The following is a 15,544-nucleotide window of genomic DNA, read 5'->3' on the forward strand; positions in this document are numbered from 1 at the left end:
AGCATGCTGAAAAAATCAGATATTCTGCAGGATAAATAGTCCAGCCTGACGTTATAGATGCTTGCTCATTTAGCAAATACAATATACTGAATGCTTATTAGTTACTCATTAACCATTACTGTTGCTGCCTCCTGAATTCAGGGATGTCAGTAAAGAACCAGGTTACTGAATTTACTTTGGTGCTAATGTGCTTTCCCTTTAGTTTGCTGGTTTGACAATTAGTTATCATCAGAGGCAAGCAATGAGTATTAGAGGCTGCATACTTAGAGACATGTTGATGTGGTCTACTGCACATGAGAACACTTCCTCTTCACTAATGTTATTAACATAAATGGGAATTTTACATGGTCAGGTTTCAGGCTAAGGACTTAGTTTAATCCCCACATATGGTCTGTGCAGTGCTTATGAATCCCAGTGCACTGAAATATGAGCATGATTCTCATCCATGCTTGCCTCTAAAAGACCAGTTGTAACTTTTCCGATGTATGCAAAAAAAGTCCCTGTTCATCTCTAAGTGATCCTCATGTTAACTCTATGTCTTAGGGAAAACGTACAAAATTCCAGCCTTACATAATTGTATCAGGTATAATGGTAAGTATATTCACTTTCTTGGTACATTTGTCCAAAAGACATTTAAACCTATATAAAACAAACATATAAAACATGAAATCCTATTTAGCACAGGGCCAACTCGTCAAAAAGTCACCTCTATTTACTCACATACAATAACCTGCATATGAAATTCCTGAGTTTTTGGACATAGATGACCATGCACACAAGTTAGACTTACTTGTCTAGCAGTCCTGCTTGTGCTCACAGTGCACATATATGAGCACATAGGTATTTAAAAGCTGACTGGAGTCAGGATAAAAAATTGGTTTTACATGTTTGACTCCTTTACAAGGATTACCTATGTTAATCTCCTGCACATGTGTTGCCAAATAGGTGATAATACACTGAAGGGGGAAAAAACATGCAAACTGTAACTTCTGAGAGAGGTTAAATATTTTGCTTAAAAAGCAATTTCTCCATTTTACAATCATCAGCCTATAAAGTGAGATTTATTCTTGCCAGTCTGCTTCTTTTATCTACTTGTACTGCCATCTGATTTGTTTCCTTTACGGAAATTACAAGGTCATCCAAACCGAGCAACTGTTGTGCTTGTGATTAACCCCACGCAATCAGCAGACACAAAACATGAAGATTTATGGTTAGATTTTTTCAAGGTGGAAATTTATGAGCTAGTTCTTAATGGAACTGCCCTAAATTTGTCAGCATTAACCAGCAAAATTAAAAAACACCAAACAAACCACCTTTGTTTTCTTCTTTTAAAGCCAGAGTGTAATATTTTGAATCAGCTACTTCCTTGCTTGTTTGTTTTGCCTGTTTTTATTAATATTTGTCATTCTTTCACTGAAAAGAGAGTAGTGCATGGACTCCATGTGGCCTCTTGTTTACTGGAGAAATAAAAGACTATTTCTATTACCAACATACGTTATTTCATTACTGCCACAAGCTTGCTTTATATCACCATGAATTATTTTGCCCAGCAGAGAAATGTGGCTTCCTCTGAGGTAAAAGCTGGCAGTGGTTTGACAACTAAAAGCAACACTGCAATCAATTTGGGGCAGAAAATGAAGGATACCGCACCCCACTGAAACTGCAAAGGAAACTAAGGTGGACTAAATATATTTTCTCGGCTGTGTTGACAGCCTGAGTTAGACCTCAAACACAGACTGTGTCAGGGGGCTGAAGAGGATGGGAGGCATGAAGGGGAAATTGTAACCCCATAATGTATTCTGCCTCGGCTTCTGCAGAGAAAGGACGGGAGAAACAGATGTTGCAACGACAGTGCAGAGTGACTTGCACTGCTTCCATGAGAGCAGGCAACGGGAGCAGTGACAGACCCCAGGAATAACAAATACCCTCCTGGGCTGGCGACATCTCTGATTGAAGTGAACTTTGACACGGAGAATACACTTTCCATTTCATCAGTGGCCACATGGGTGCCTCTGGGGAGACCTTGCCCTCAAATGCCGCTTCCTGCTGCCTGTTGCCTACCATTAAGAGATTCCTCTCCTCAGCACAATGTTCCTCCTCCTTTATAGTAACAGAAATAAATCGTCTCTGCGCATTTGGAGCCCCACCTTCTAACATGGAGAGACACATCTGCCCAAGGACAGACTATATCCACTCTGCGAGGCTTTGCTTTCATACATAGCAAAACATCTACTGGCCCTGGTTGAGCGAAACTGGTGGTGGCAGGGGTTCATCCCATCCCAAGGTGGAGCTGCCACAGAGGAGAGATCACACTGCCAGGGTCCATCCAGATCATAGGTTAAGGACACTGTTCATCTCACAAATGAGGGAGCATGTAGAGGTGATGTGTTTTGCAGTGACATTACCCACTGTCACCTCCCCTTTCCCTTGATTGCTCCACTGACCTTTTGCCATAGCAAATTACTCAGATGAAGCAAATTCATGTTGTTAGTCGTAGAAACTCATATCAAAACATTAGTAACAGCATCATTTGTGATGTTAGACTTGTCTTTTTCTGTGATGATGTTATGTTTCTGTGATGTTAGCTATGAAAATTCCTAATACAAAGAGACAAGTCCAAACCATGCTCAGAAATGAGGATCCTTGTTCTACTGAAACACAGTTAGAAGTCTAAAGAGATCCTGGTATCTGGGTGGTTTTTCAAAAGCATACAATCTTTGCTGTCAATGAGAGTCAATGAGAATTTGTCAACGAGTGGAATTTTCCAAAGTTCATAGGCACTTATGTACATTTGGAGACCCCAACATGCCTTAAAAATATATATACGTGGATGCGCACATGTGTTTCTTTCAGTGGCTTGCCTGAGGTTGGAAAGCCTGTGGAACATGCAGCCTTCCCAGAGCATTTTAACTACAAAGCCACCTTTCCTTTCAGTGCAACAGAGCTCGCCAGGACATCAATCACAAAAAAGAGGGCTGACAAGGGCCTTGAGAGCCCATCTCCTATCCATACCCCCATACAGAACCCAGATCAGTTCTGCTCAGAGTATTTATTCCTGGTGGTTGAGCCCAGATGTGTAATGATAACTTGGTTTCAGCTTGTCGCCCGTAGATAATCACCTGCTTTTGCTGCCTTCCTCCTATATGCTAAGGGCAATTTAGATAGCTCCCTTGGGGTTTCTCACAAATGTACTGCTTCCTCATGAAGCTAAACTAAAAGGGAAAAAAATGCCATTTTCCCTAGGTACCACTGCGGCTAAAACCCAGGCTCAGCCCTCTGCGGCTTTTTTTGGTTGCTCCCATTCATGCATCTAGTGCTGTCACATCGTCCCCTCTAATCCAGGATTTAGATGAGCTTGTTTACCACAATCCCGTTTTCCGTGTGATTTATCCCCAGCACCTGACATGCGAAGAGGCAAGCTCCACACACACGCACGCGTGCTGCTGTTGGGGATGAGCTCGTGCTTTAGGCACTTGCTTTTCTCTCATTAGTGGAAGCTAACAATAAGTGTGAGAATTGCAGACGTCAGAGGTAATTAGGAAGAAATTATTTCACGTTACCCAACAAAATGAGGTCTGTGAATAAAGCCTAATCCTGCTGTCTGCACATTCTTTTTATCCCTAAATGACTTGGAGATGGGGAGGGCACAAAATGCTCTCCGGATCATCATCAGCACCGGATGGGGAACAGCCATGAGGAGATTCAGCTGTGCTCGATGGCGGCCATCTTGCTGCCATCCTCTGGCTGAATAAACCCTCCTCTCAACAGGACTGCAATGCTATTTAAATAATTAACTGTTTCAAAAAGCTGAATGTCCTCACAGCCTAATTTTTTAGTAAATAAAAATGATCACTTCAGACTATTCAGTCTCCTCAGGCCTCTGAAGGAACTGCTGTGCATTTTAACAACTGTGCCAGCCTTGCAGACAGACCCTTCCCCACCACTGGTAATATCTCTGTCACCTTCATGGCGATGCTGAAGATGCAATCCTTTTCCCACATTGTCCAATTTTTCTACCCTTCTTTCTGGTTCACGTCTCTCCTTCTGTTTACAAACACACTCTATTGCTCTTTCCCCTGAGTACTCATGCACAGGGACACACAGACAGCTAGCACCTGATGTGAACAAGTCCAAAAACCTCACAGCAGCCTCATGACATTTTAAAAATCAGTGGCAATTTTTTATACTTATGGGAATTCACCAAGTTCATTTCATCACAGGATTTCTGTTTCTAGGCAGTATTTTTCAGTACAGCTGAGGAAGACAAAGTATTGATCAGGGAACGTGTAGAGTAAATTACCTTTCTGATCAAGGTAGTAGGTGACCATCGTCTGTCAAACCTCCTGCTCCATAACAAAGATTTATGACTTTTCATGCTATATTTCTCAATGACAGACATCTTGGTACTATTTCCAAAGCATCAATGGGACTATAAACACATCTAGCAGGTGTGCATGTCCATATCTCAAGTGTACGTATTTACAGTCACACGCACAGAGAGTCTCTCTGATCTATTTTCATACTTCCTATCCTTTGTCTCACGATACTTGTAATGTATTATTTATATTGCTTCAGATCCAGATTTTCCACTTGCTAGTGTAAGGACAGCACCCCATAAGGTATTGTAGTGAATAAATCCAGGGCTATACAAAAAAACAATGCAGAGCACTACTGTGTATCTGACAGAGGAGCTTGCCATTGATCACCTGCTTTAAAGCCAGCAGAATGTATACAGTGACATACTCATAGGATTCAGTTAAGCAATGGGATGTCCATCACTCAAAATCACACCAGAGGCAAAACGTAGCATGTGGACACTGCAAGAAGTTACTTTGTTCTTTATTTGTTTCTAATTTAATTATTGTCTATTTAATTATTTAGTTAATGTGCAGAGAGCTGCTCCCCCACCTCATCTCTCTCTGCTTTCACACCAGGCATGGTCTTGGGTTAAACGTGACTCTTACATCTGACAGCTTTTGGCAGCACCACAGCACAAAATCTTATTAGGCTGCAAAATCTTACTGGGTTGCCTGTGGCACCTGCCAGTGATGGGTAGCAGTCCCCTGACACGCACTGCTTGCCTGTGGACAGCCTTTATGTATCTCCCCTGACTTGTGACCTGCAGCCCGCCTGCCCTCTGCCCTGAGGTAGGTAGGAGTACGCTGATGAGACAGACATGATGCTGACCAGTAATAATACTATGAATATCAGCAAGTTCCCTTAACGTTGATTACTAGCAACGTGATGACAATAATACTGGATTACCAGATTTTTTGTATGATTAGATCATCCTATTCCAGCAGGTGGGAAAAGCCAGGATGGAAGCAATTCAGGGAAAACAGATAAAGACACTGCCATGTGTTCTTGAAAAGCAGTGGACCAAAATCTCAGCTTTAATACTCCTGTATCTAATTGCTAATGAGCACCTTCACTAGAGTTGGGGGGGGGGGTTAAGAGACTCAAAAAAACTTGAGTGCTTTAGAAAGCCTCTCTCGTAGGATGCGTGGCAAATCAGCCATAGTCTAAAGACACACATTGTCTCAAGGTATGGGAGAGACTTTGTGAAAGAGACGCAAAGAAACCAGGTCTTCCCAGTTCAAGGGAGTGCAAAGTCCTCAGCAAAGTCTGGTGTAGTGTATAGCTAAACAGAAGTATATAGATACATTTTTTCTAAAGGGCTCTCGTGCTTACTAAACAATGTGTTGATTGAGGAAGCCTCTGTGGTCTCTTATGACTACCATTGTGTTTCCTTGGTGAAAGAGAAGTGCAAGGACCAGCACTGAAGCACCTGTCTCAGTACCAGGGGACAGTCCCGTAGTCTCTGAGAGACATGCTGCTCTGCTGTGCATCACTCATCAGTGCTGGCCCTCCTCCTCACCAGGGGCTCCTGACAGGCCGTGCCTTTATCATTGCCCCTGGGAGAACCTCCAAGCTCAGATCCAGAGCCTGCCTGAGTCCTTGCTTCACAGTCATAGCCCAGATATGCGCCATTCCTCTCACCCTGATAGCCACTGAAAGCTAAATCCAGGTTCTCCTGCCCCCTGCTCTAACCTGAATAACCAGGGGACCAGTGCGTCCCAGCAGGTCCAACACAGACAGAGAGACAGGCAGAAGGCAGAAGTCTGTCTTTTCCCTCTGCCTGTTAACTTTCAGAGTCCCGTTTTTCCTCCTGTTTTCTCATTTCTGTCTTAAAGTCACTTATAAGCACTTCTTGAGCAGCTGTGAAGCTGTGTAGGCACCAGAGGGATAAAACAGAGGAGGAGTTTGGGAGCAGCTGAGCAGGCAGAAAAAAAAAACCCTATACCCACTTAAAGACTGACTTAGCACAGAAGGTCTGCATTTCAGAGAAGTTGTTAATGGAGTTGTAACGGTTTTTAGCAGCCAAGAACATGGCCTCCAGCATTCATTTCCTATCCCCAAGTCACATGTGGTTATGAGCTGGAAGTTCTGCATCTTAATGCACTATTTGTGCTCCTTGCTTCATAGTTGGTATCACATTTTGGAGTAGTCCATTCTGGTTTAGTTACAGGAGGAAGTCTTCTAATTAGTTTTTGTAATTGCTGTGTAAAGACTGCCCCAAAATAGTCTATGGTGCAGTGGCCTATTCATGTGGCTGGAATTCACATGATGTGGGATCTCCTGCCTTTGCTAGGATGTATTTTGCCATCTTGGGCAAAAAACTCCATTTTTGTTTGGATCTACATGTGCTGAGCCATGATGCAGGATACACACCAGTGAAGCATTACATCCATGTGAAGCGTTCCTATGATAAGCACAAAGCTGTTAATTTGTCTCGTGGTTGAGCTAATATTCAAGCGTGTAGTGGGCCAGATCCTGCTACAAGATACAGTCTCTGCAGCCTCACCCATGCAACTGGTCTGATGTAAGTCAAGGCACTATTCTCCCAGCATGAGAAACACACGACATAGTGAAGTCTGCTCTCGAGTGTCTCTACCAGTTGGCGGATGCAATAATAAAATCATAACAATTTTCTAGGACTAACTGGAGGTTCAGAGGTTCCAAGCTACATTTAAACAGGATCTGAACAACCAGTTCTGAGCCAAATTGATTCCTGGTGCAACTCTAATAAGGCTGGAAGAACTACACCTGGGATGATTTTGGTCCCACACAATATGTCAATGGTCAGTCTCTCAATATGGCTGGCTGTAAGCGTCTTTGAAAATGGCATTCTCTTTATATTAGTAAATTCTGATCTGCCAAATATGGCAGCCAGTGAGCTCTTCCAAACTAAATACTGTGAGGATTACGCATAAATACTGAAGTATCCTAATCAGCCTCTTGGTGAAAATTAATTGATCCATTACAGAAAATAACTATTTGCTGAAGTTTTTATTCTGCATTTTTTACTTCTGTAAGTAGCATATGTGATTGCATTGGCTGGCTATTTTAAACCATAGGGGACCATTGGTGGAACAGTACAAATCCCTCTGAAATCCAAAATTGCCAGCTGCAATTATAGTCTGCATCTAGCATCTTCTCTAAGGACTATAAATGCTTCACTACTTTAATTTTGCTTGGCATCTGCATCACTGTGTGACAATCATGGAGAAATAGCAAAGGATGGATTCAGTAACAAAGTCTGGACAGTAAAGCAATACTGTCCAAATTGAAATATTCTTTCTACTTCAATCTAATATTCATCAGTTTGTGCACATGGATATGTCACATTTACATACAAAGCACTGGTAAGACAGGTACCTTCCTTTTTGCTGCTGAAATGTCTATGGCTTTTTGTGTATTAGAGATGTGGAAAGTTGTTTTCTCCTCATATTTCTTGATTGTTTTTAACTACTCAAAAGGATGAGATAATAAGCTGTAAATACTCGTAATTAAAAGGTCAGACTGACAACTATATTATTCCAGATAAGGCTTGTGAAATCCTACCAATTTCAGTGATGTTACACTGGTATAAAACGGGAATGAAACAGCAGTGGCTCAGCTATTTTTTGAGCTCATATATACACAGTTTTAATTGTTTGAACTATTTGTGATTGCCCCTAAGTCCTAGCTGTATTAGAAGACAAGATCAAGCATTATACCTCAGACTGAATGAGCAGAGATGCAATTGGGGAAACAAACAATGATACTGTGAGAATATAGGACTTACACAGGAAGAGTTCTGGGTATTGCCAAAATTACTTTCCCTTGTTAAAAAGAGATAGGCTGAAGAAATATTCTTTAATGGGGAAAAAGCAGGTTTTGGAGAGGTGAGATATAAAATATATATACTAAAAAACACCTGGGGCACAGTGAGCTGTGCAGAGTCAATGTTTGCAAATGACACTATTTACCTTCATCAAGACAGAGCTGTAAAACTTCTGAGAGCCCTAAGTAATTTAGCCAAATGGGCAACACAGCGGAAATGCTGTTCAATGTCATTGCAAGGTCAAGCAGTGCACAGTAAGATATGCTAAGAGACAAAAATTTCAACTCTTCACATGCTTCAAAAGGGTTCAAAATTAATCATATAAGTACTGGGACCTTGCTATCATGTGCTGCTCTTTGGGACTCAGAGCTCCATGTGCAGCTGCAGTCTAACAAGAGATTAGGCTGAACAAAGACAGGATTTAAAAAAAACACAGTACCAGCAACAGTGCAGTGCCATCTTGCATACTTTGGGCATCACTGCTGAGGCCCCTTCAACAAAAATACTGAAGATTTAGACAGGTCTTGGAGTAGGCTAAGCATGATACAGCACAAACACTTTCAAAGACAGACTGGAAAGATGTGGTTAGTTTATTCCAAAGAGGTGATAAACGAGGCCATGAAAAAAAATTAGATAAAATGCTGAAAGAGGTATTTACCAGGAACTCCTATTCTTCCTGTCTCCACAACATGGTAACAGTGTTCCCCCCTTATTCCCCCTACTGAAAAAAAAAAAAAAAAAAGAAAACAACAAAAAAAAAAAAAAAAAAAAAAAAAAGAAAACAACAAAAAAAAGAAAACACACAAGAAAATTCCCAACAACTGGCTGGTCTTCTCCTTGTGGTTTTCTTAAGAGTCACACTGGAGGGCAACTAACAGCATTCACCAGCTCTGCATACCACCAAGTTGATAACAGTATTAAATTGATCACAGAAATCATGGCTGGAGCACAGGAGGTTCTTAGACATTTCTACCTGACCTCAGTTTACTAATTCTTGAAAGGCATCTCCCACATTAATGGCCATCGCTCTATACCCCATGCAATACAGAAAACCAGAACAGCTGGTGAGTAACAATGTTATGAAGAAGAAAAAGTCTAGACAGAATAAATCTGTCCAACCTGACCCAACAAAAGCAGGTACTGAAGGACGTAAGTATTTTGGATCAGGAAAAGACTCAGCTACTCACAAGAGATGCAGTCAGAAGAGAAAGTTATACCTCTGCCCTTTGGCCAAACTAATAGCCTATCAAATGGCACCTACAGCTACAGTCTAAAATGTTATCAAAGCTAAATATTTCCCAGTGGTGCCCCATAAACAACCAAATCCACATGGTTCATGCTGATACTTAACACAACCAAAGATCCCATAGGATATGCCAGGAAAATGAAATGGGACGTTGTATGGGAAGTTATATTGGAACAGAAATAATGTCTACAGTCTTTTTTTTCCCCCATGGCTTTTCCTCTTGAACACTGCTGAACAAACAGATCTCAAATATTTACAGACTAAGGATAAAAACTGCATCCCACCACATATTTCCAAAAGTAAGAGTTAGAAAAATGTTTGTCTCCTACCTTGTTAACTTTGTCCCAATCTGCTGCCTAAGTTCAAGCCTCTCTTCATCAGTCTGCATGGGGAGGATGTTCTTTTCCTCCAGCTCTCGCTTGGAAGGCCTGTTGCTTAGTTTGATTGCTAAAGAGTCCTTCCTGCAGACTTTCATTGCCAGGGAGCCTGTGGGAGAGAGGAGAGGCTCTGCCAAAAGAGGTGTCATCATTTCATTACAGCATGCAGCAGGCAAAGAAGTACTAGCCAAGGCAGGATACTAGGCTCTCATTTACATTGGTATGGACTGTGGGAAAAGGGGTGTCAATTAACCTCAGGTGCTCAATTAACCTAAATTCATATCATAATAAGGAAAAACTGAATTTGGTAGGTATACAGGAAAAGGAAATTAAAATATTGCTCCACAGAGGGGAGCGGAGAAGGGCTTGTTTCAGAATTGCTAGTAGCATCTGTAGCTTTCTATAGCACAGCGTTTCTGAACCATGTAACGGAATGAATAATTCAACCTCAGAATCTGGGCAGGCAGCAGAGCTACAGCACGTGGAAAGAGACAGGTATCTCTCTCTCTTGCAATGTTATATCAAGACATCCAAGCTAGCACTAGAAGGAATCAAAAGTCAATCAGAACCAGCACAGATCTCTATGTACATTAACTGACGTTGCTTCTCAGGCAGTGACAGTGGCAAAGACACTGTAAAAACCAGTGGCCTTTCACAGCTTAATCTTGCTTTTCTAGGCTTGCATCCAAAGCAGTTTGAGCAGGGAAGACAGACTCAAGGAGACAGAGAGACACGAACCCACGAGAGGTTTTGGGCTTTGGCAGGAGATTGCGAGATAGTGCAGTTCTGCTCTGTTTCTTACTTTAAGAGCAAAGACTGCTTAATTTCGCTTGCAAGGTAAGGGAGGAGTCCGAGGAGATAAAATATGCCTGTTAGAATCTTCTTTGTGTGTGTTTTAAAAAGGGTGTTGTTTGATTGCACTGCTCCCCGTTTTCAGAAGAAAAGAAATTCAAGGATCTGAAACTTTGGCTCGACCTGCAGGACAACAAGCAGTTGTCATACACAAAGTACTGTATCTTGTCTTCACGGGAGAGTCCTATGATGCCACACTGAGGCAGGAGATGGGTTTTCTCAGAGAGGTCAGGAAGGGGCCACAGGTCCTTCTGAGACTGTAACTGTGATATGGCTATCAATTAACCTCTTTTCTTACCTGAGCCCAATTCTCCGATCATGAGACTTAACGATTCTGACATGATTTAATACTTACTACATACAAAAGCTCTGACTGTCTCTTGGTGGCACTTATTTCATCCTCCTGAAGTAACTCTATTGACCTGATCTTGACTTAAGCCAAAACCAGGGCTTCTCTACACCACAGACACTTGGGAAAGTGAATCCAAGTCAATCTGGAGGTGAATTAATACAAGCCCAAACCAGTCATTTGAATTCTGTCTAAGAACTACCCAGACAGGGATTCATGTGGATTAGGGAAATCACTGTAAATTCATACTACTTGTTATTTGGGATTAATTTACCAAGCATCCCCATATAGTCAAGCCCTGAGAGATGCAAAAGCCATGGTCAAGAAAGAAAATTCACAGGCCTTGTGTTTCCTCTGTGCATTGAGAGTTCAGAATAAAAATTAAATAAATGAGAAAGAAAAAATGGAATGAGACTTACTTGTAAATAATGAGTTATCCTCATCTTCCTCTTCCTCTTCCTCCTCTTCCTGTCTTGTGTAGAGGCAGGAAGAATCTTCATAGTCAGTTTCATGAGGCACATTTTCTTTATTGTCATCACATTCGATCACAACAGTTGGCACTTGTCTCATGTCTGGAAGGCCCCCAGGTCCTGTTTTTGTAACACTGTCACCTGTGTGTAAACCAGAGCTGTTGGGAAAGAAAAACAAATAAACTAAAGGAAACAGCTCAATGGAAGGCTGAGTTGCTTCTCTCACTGTATTTAGGAAAGTAGTGATCTTCCATCCCTTTTCGAGAAGAAATGAGGACAGAAAGATCTTCATGACCAGCAAGACATCTAATGGGTTTAAACTGAATACACATTAGATTTAAGGTGCAACACTTGTTCGGGAGAGGTAGGACAGCATGCAGGCAGAAATACTGGCAGGCAGGACTGAGAACTAAAGATCTGTGGCAAATACAGTCCCAAGGCTTAGTGAGAATTGCACCCGCTACTCAGAGAGATAAGCATGTCCTCAGCCTGGTGTCTGTGTGACCTCTCCACTGGTGTGAGGGCAGTAAGGAGAAAATGTGTTGCCTAAATGCAAAAGGTGGACTAAGACAGTGGGAGGAAGGGAAGATATAGATTGTAGAGGAGGACTGTAGAAAAGGAGAAGGAAACCAGGACTTGCACTCCTTGGGCAAGAAGACATTGATTGACTTGAGGGGAAGGCAAGTGCACAACTCTCTGAAGTGCAGGGGACCGAGCATGTGAAACTGGGCTTGGAGAAAAGAGACTTCAGGAGCTGGTGAGAGTAACAAGGGAGGGAGCTAAAACCTGTGACATTTGTTTGCTAATGGCATAGTTACATGTTGTGTGGGCTGCAGCGACGATATCCCTTCTCCTGCCCCGGCTCCTCACGCCAGCCAGGTGCTGGAGATCAATCTGGATTGGAGCTAACATCATATTTCTTCTGTCACATAAAATGTGATTGATCATTTCCTGCAGCTTACTAGGTTAAGACCTGTGATCAGTACTGCCACCATCTAGCTCTGTTTATGTGCTGATTTCAAAACCCTTTACCAAGGAACATATCAATACAAGTAGGGAAACAGGAACATGAGGAGGTGAAGATCAAAGTCAAACTAAAGGTGAAAGGCAAAGTCAGGAACAGAACCAGGTTCCCCAACCCATTTTTATCTAATAGCTCATGTTGCTTTTCCAATGTGAAATGAGAATGAGACACTGGCAGGCAAAAATGATGGCTGCTTAGGTTTATTTGTGAGCCAGCAGAAACTGCCCTGTCTCAAGTCCCAGCTGAGGCAACAGCTGTATGAAAGGTAGGGAACATTTGCCTGTTGGACACCCTCTTTATGTCAAACTCCCACTTTACTTTCCAGAAGAACAGAGGTGTGAAACCAGATGTGCTGGTGTCCTGGTTTCAGCTGGGATAGAGTTAACTGTCTTCCTAGTAGCTGGTACAGTGCTATGTTTTGAGTTCAGTATGTGAAGAATGTTGATAACACTGATGTTTTCAGTTGTTGCTCAGTAGTGTTTAGACTATAGTCAAGGATTTTTCAGCTTCTCATGCCCAGCCAGGGCACAAGAAGTTGGCACAGGACACAACCAGGGCACCTGACCCAAACTGGCCAACGGTGTATTCCATACCATGGGACGTCCCATCTAGTTTAGGAACTAGGAAGTGGGGGGGCAGGGATTTGCCGCTCGGGGACTGGCTGGGTGTCGGTCGGCGGGTGGTGAGCAATTGCCCTGCGCATCATTTGTACATTCCAATCCTTTTATTACTACTGTTGGCATTTCATTAGTGTTATCATTATCATTATTAGTTTCTTCTTTTCTGTTCTATTAAACCGTTCTTATCTCAACCCACGAGTTTTGCTTCTTTTCCCAATTTTCTCCCCCATCCCACTGGATGGGGGGGGAGTGAGTGAGCGGCTGCGTGGTGCTTAGCTGCTGGCTGGGGTTAAACCACGACAGCTGGCTAAGTTGCACTTGAGGCACACAAATTTGGACCTGACCTTACCAAGTGCTGAGTAGCCTCAATTCCCTTGAATATTTTAGCCTGCTCAGAATACCAGAGACATTCTGCATCTTGAAAAAATGTTAATTCTTTTCTTTAAATGATTTTCTACTGAGTCAACTTGAAACATTTCTCTTTCTTCTAACTGTAAAGTTAACATGGACTCTTAAATGGCTGCCAGGTAACATCCCCAAAAGACTTTTAAAAATGTACTTCTGGGTATATAATGCTAGTCCAGAATGTGCTTAGGGATTAAGGAGAAGAAAAGACTTCAGATCCTATAAGCAAACCATACCATGCTGTTGTTATCATCTTCGGCTTCAAAGAAATAATTTTGCAACTTTTACTACTGCAGACTAACCAACAATGAGAGGCATAGCTTTACTGAATGCCCTGAAGAGGGGAACTCCATTTTATTAGCGTAGTCCATGTTTTGTACCACAACGTGAGACAGATTCATGAAGAACTAGCTTGTGAATTTTTGTATTAGACTTCCATGAGTTTGACCCAAAAAATTTTATCCCAGAAGTAGTTTTAAAATTCATCAGCTGAATTCTCCTAATGACACATAAATGCACTACAATCTTTAAAAACTTTCAACTAACTTTTAATTTGTTGATATGCTTTAATAATTTTAGTTTTATGAACTTCATTTTTTAAGTCTGGTTTTTTTGTAACCTATATTTTGTGTAACTCTTTTTAAGAGGAAAGCTAGGAAAATCAAAAGCCTGGAATTAAATTTCCAAGAGAAACTAAAATCCTGTGAAATTCTGTTAACATTGCTAAAAAAAAAAAGAAATAAAAAACTTCCAATGGTGAACACAACCACTGGATCATTCAGTTAATTTTAAAGCACAAGGTCACTAAGTCCCTTCTGGAAGTACAAATGAAAGGAGCTAAAAGAAGTAGTAGTTCAGCATCCAGGACTGTTGGTGCTTCCTTGTTCTGTGAAGGATGTATATAGGTTTCAGATGCACCCTTATAGGTGTGCACACAGGGTAGCAGATATCAAAGTGGTTCACCAATTTAGGTTACCAAGCAGGTATCAGATGGCAACAAGATTTACAAATTACCACAGAGCATCTTGATTTGAACTAGTGATCTAGAAATAGGCAGCTTCTCATCTCATTGTAATTTTTCTGAATCATCCGCTTTCTTGATAATACTACTTTCTATTTTAAGCCCCTCATTTTTCCTGGTGTTTTGCGTTCTTCTTGATTAAAATCAGCCTTTTCCACAGCATTTTGACTAAGTCAGCTGTCTAAGCAAAGCACTTATGAAATACATGCAGTACTGCAGTATACTTAAGAAAGACGAATCAAGGTCACTGGATATTTCCATTGTGTATAAATTCCTCTGGGTCATTAGCAAAAACCCCACATGGTCAGGTGGTCTACACCACAAAATTTTTAGCATTATTTACCAAAAAGCACACTATTGTTTCCAACAGTCCATTTTAAATCAGCTTCGTGTTTTGCAACAAAATTTAGAGAACAAAGCTACAGCTAAGCAAGTACTTGTTTTAAGAAGATAAATGTATCTTAAGACATAGATTTGAATAATTCATAGCTGACTAGTACAAGCACTTGCAATTACTGTTCTGTTATCTTTATGTGATCAAAACAGTAAAAAAGTTACACCATATAGCTTACAATGTTTCTAGTGAGAAAAAATTTTAATGAAAAATCAGAACTTAAGCATATGAGTGACTCATGGCACAGACAAAATCGAAAAGAAAAAAGTGAAATCCCTCCTGTAAAAACTAGTGGGGAAAAAACCGCACGCTTCTCATCTGTCATCCCAGGCTCTTTGATTTTGGAATAAAGAGTTACATTTTTATCAGCATGTTTTCAGATCCACAGTATGCTCTTCTGTACTTATCCGTTAACAAAAATCTAAAAAAACTTCAAACCACTGTATATACATTTCTACAATACAGGCATATGTATGAGAGACAGAGAGAGAAAGCAGAGCTGTAAGTATTAAGTGCTTCTATCCTTAGGCAATGCTAAAGTTTAGACAAAAAGCAATTCTCTTGACAAGTTTTATGGAAGATAAATGTTTTCTGACTCAAATACATTTTATAAGATTTA

General features: G+C 41.2%; 1 protein-coding gene across 3 annotated transcripts in view; it reads right to left on the reverse strand.

The window, feature by feature from the left end:
* Positions 1–15,544, reverse strand: part of PHACTR1 (phosphatase and actin regulator 1) — a 305,821-nt gene that overhangs the window by 36,418 nt on the left and 253,859 nt on the right. For all 3 annotated transcript variants that reach the window (XM_010573211.1, XM_010573212.1, XM_010573214.1), the window contains 2 exons: positions 11,411–11,619; positions 9,743–9,899 (listed from right to left, as the gene is read on the reverse strand). In XM_010573211.1, coding sequence (XP_010571513.1) covers positions 9,743–9,899; positions 11,411–11,619 — 366 coding nt within the window. The remainder of the gene's footprint in view (positions 1–9,742; positions 9,900–11,410; positions 11,620–15,544) is intronic.

The sequence above is a fragment of the Haliaeetus leucocephalus genome, unplaced genomic scaffold (genome assembly GCF_000737465.1).
Source record: "Haliaeetus leucocephalus isolate CR32 unplaced genomic scaffold, Haliaeetus_leucocephalus-4.0 Scaffold373, whole genome shotgun sequence".
Classification (NCBI taxonomy): domain Eukaryota; kingdom Metazoa; phylum Chordata; class Aves; order Accipitriformes; family Accipitridae; genus Haliaeetus; species Haliaeetus leucocephalus.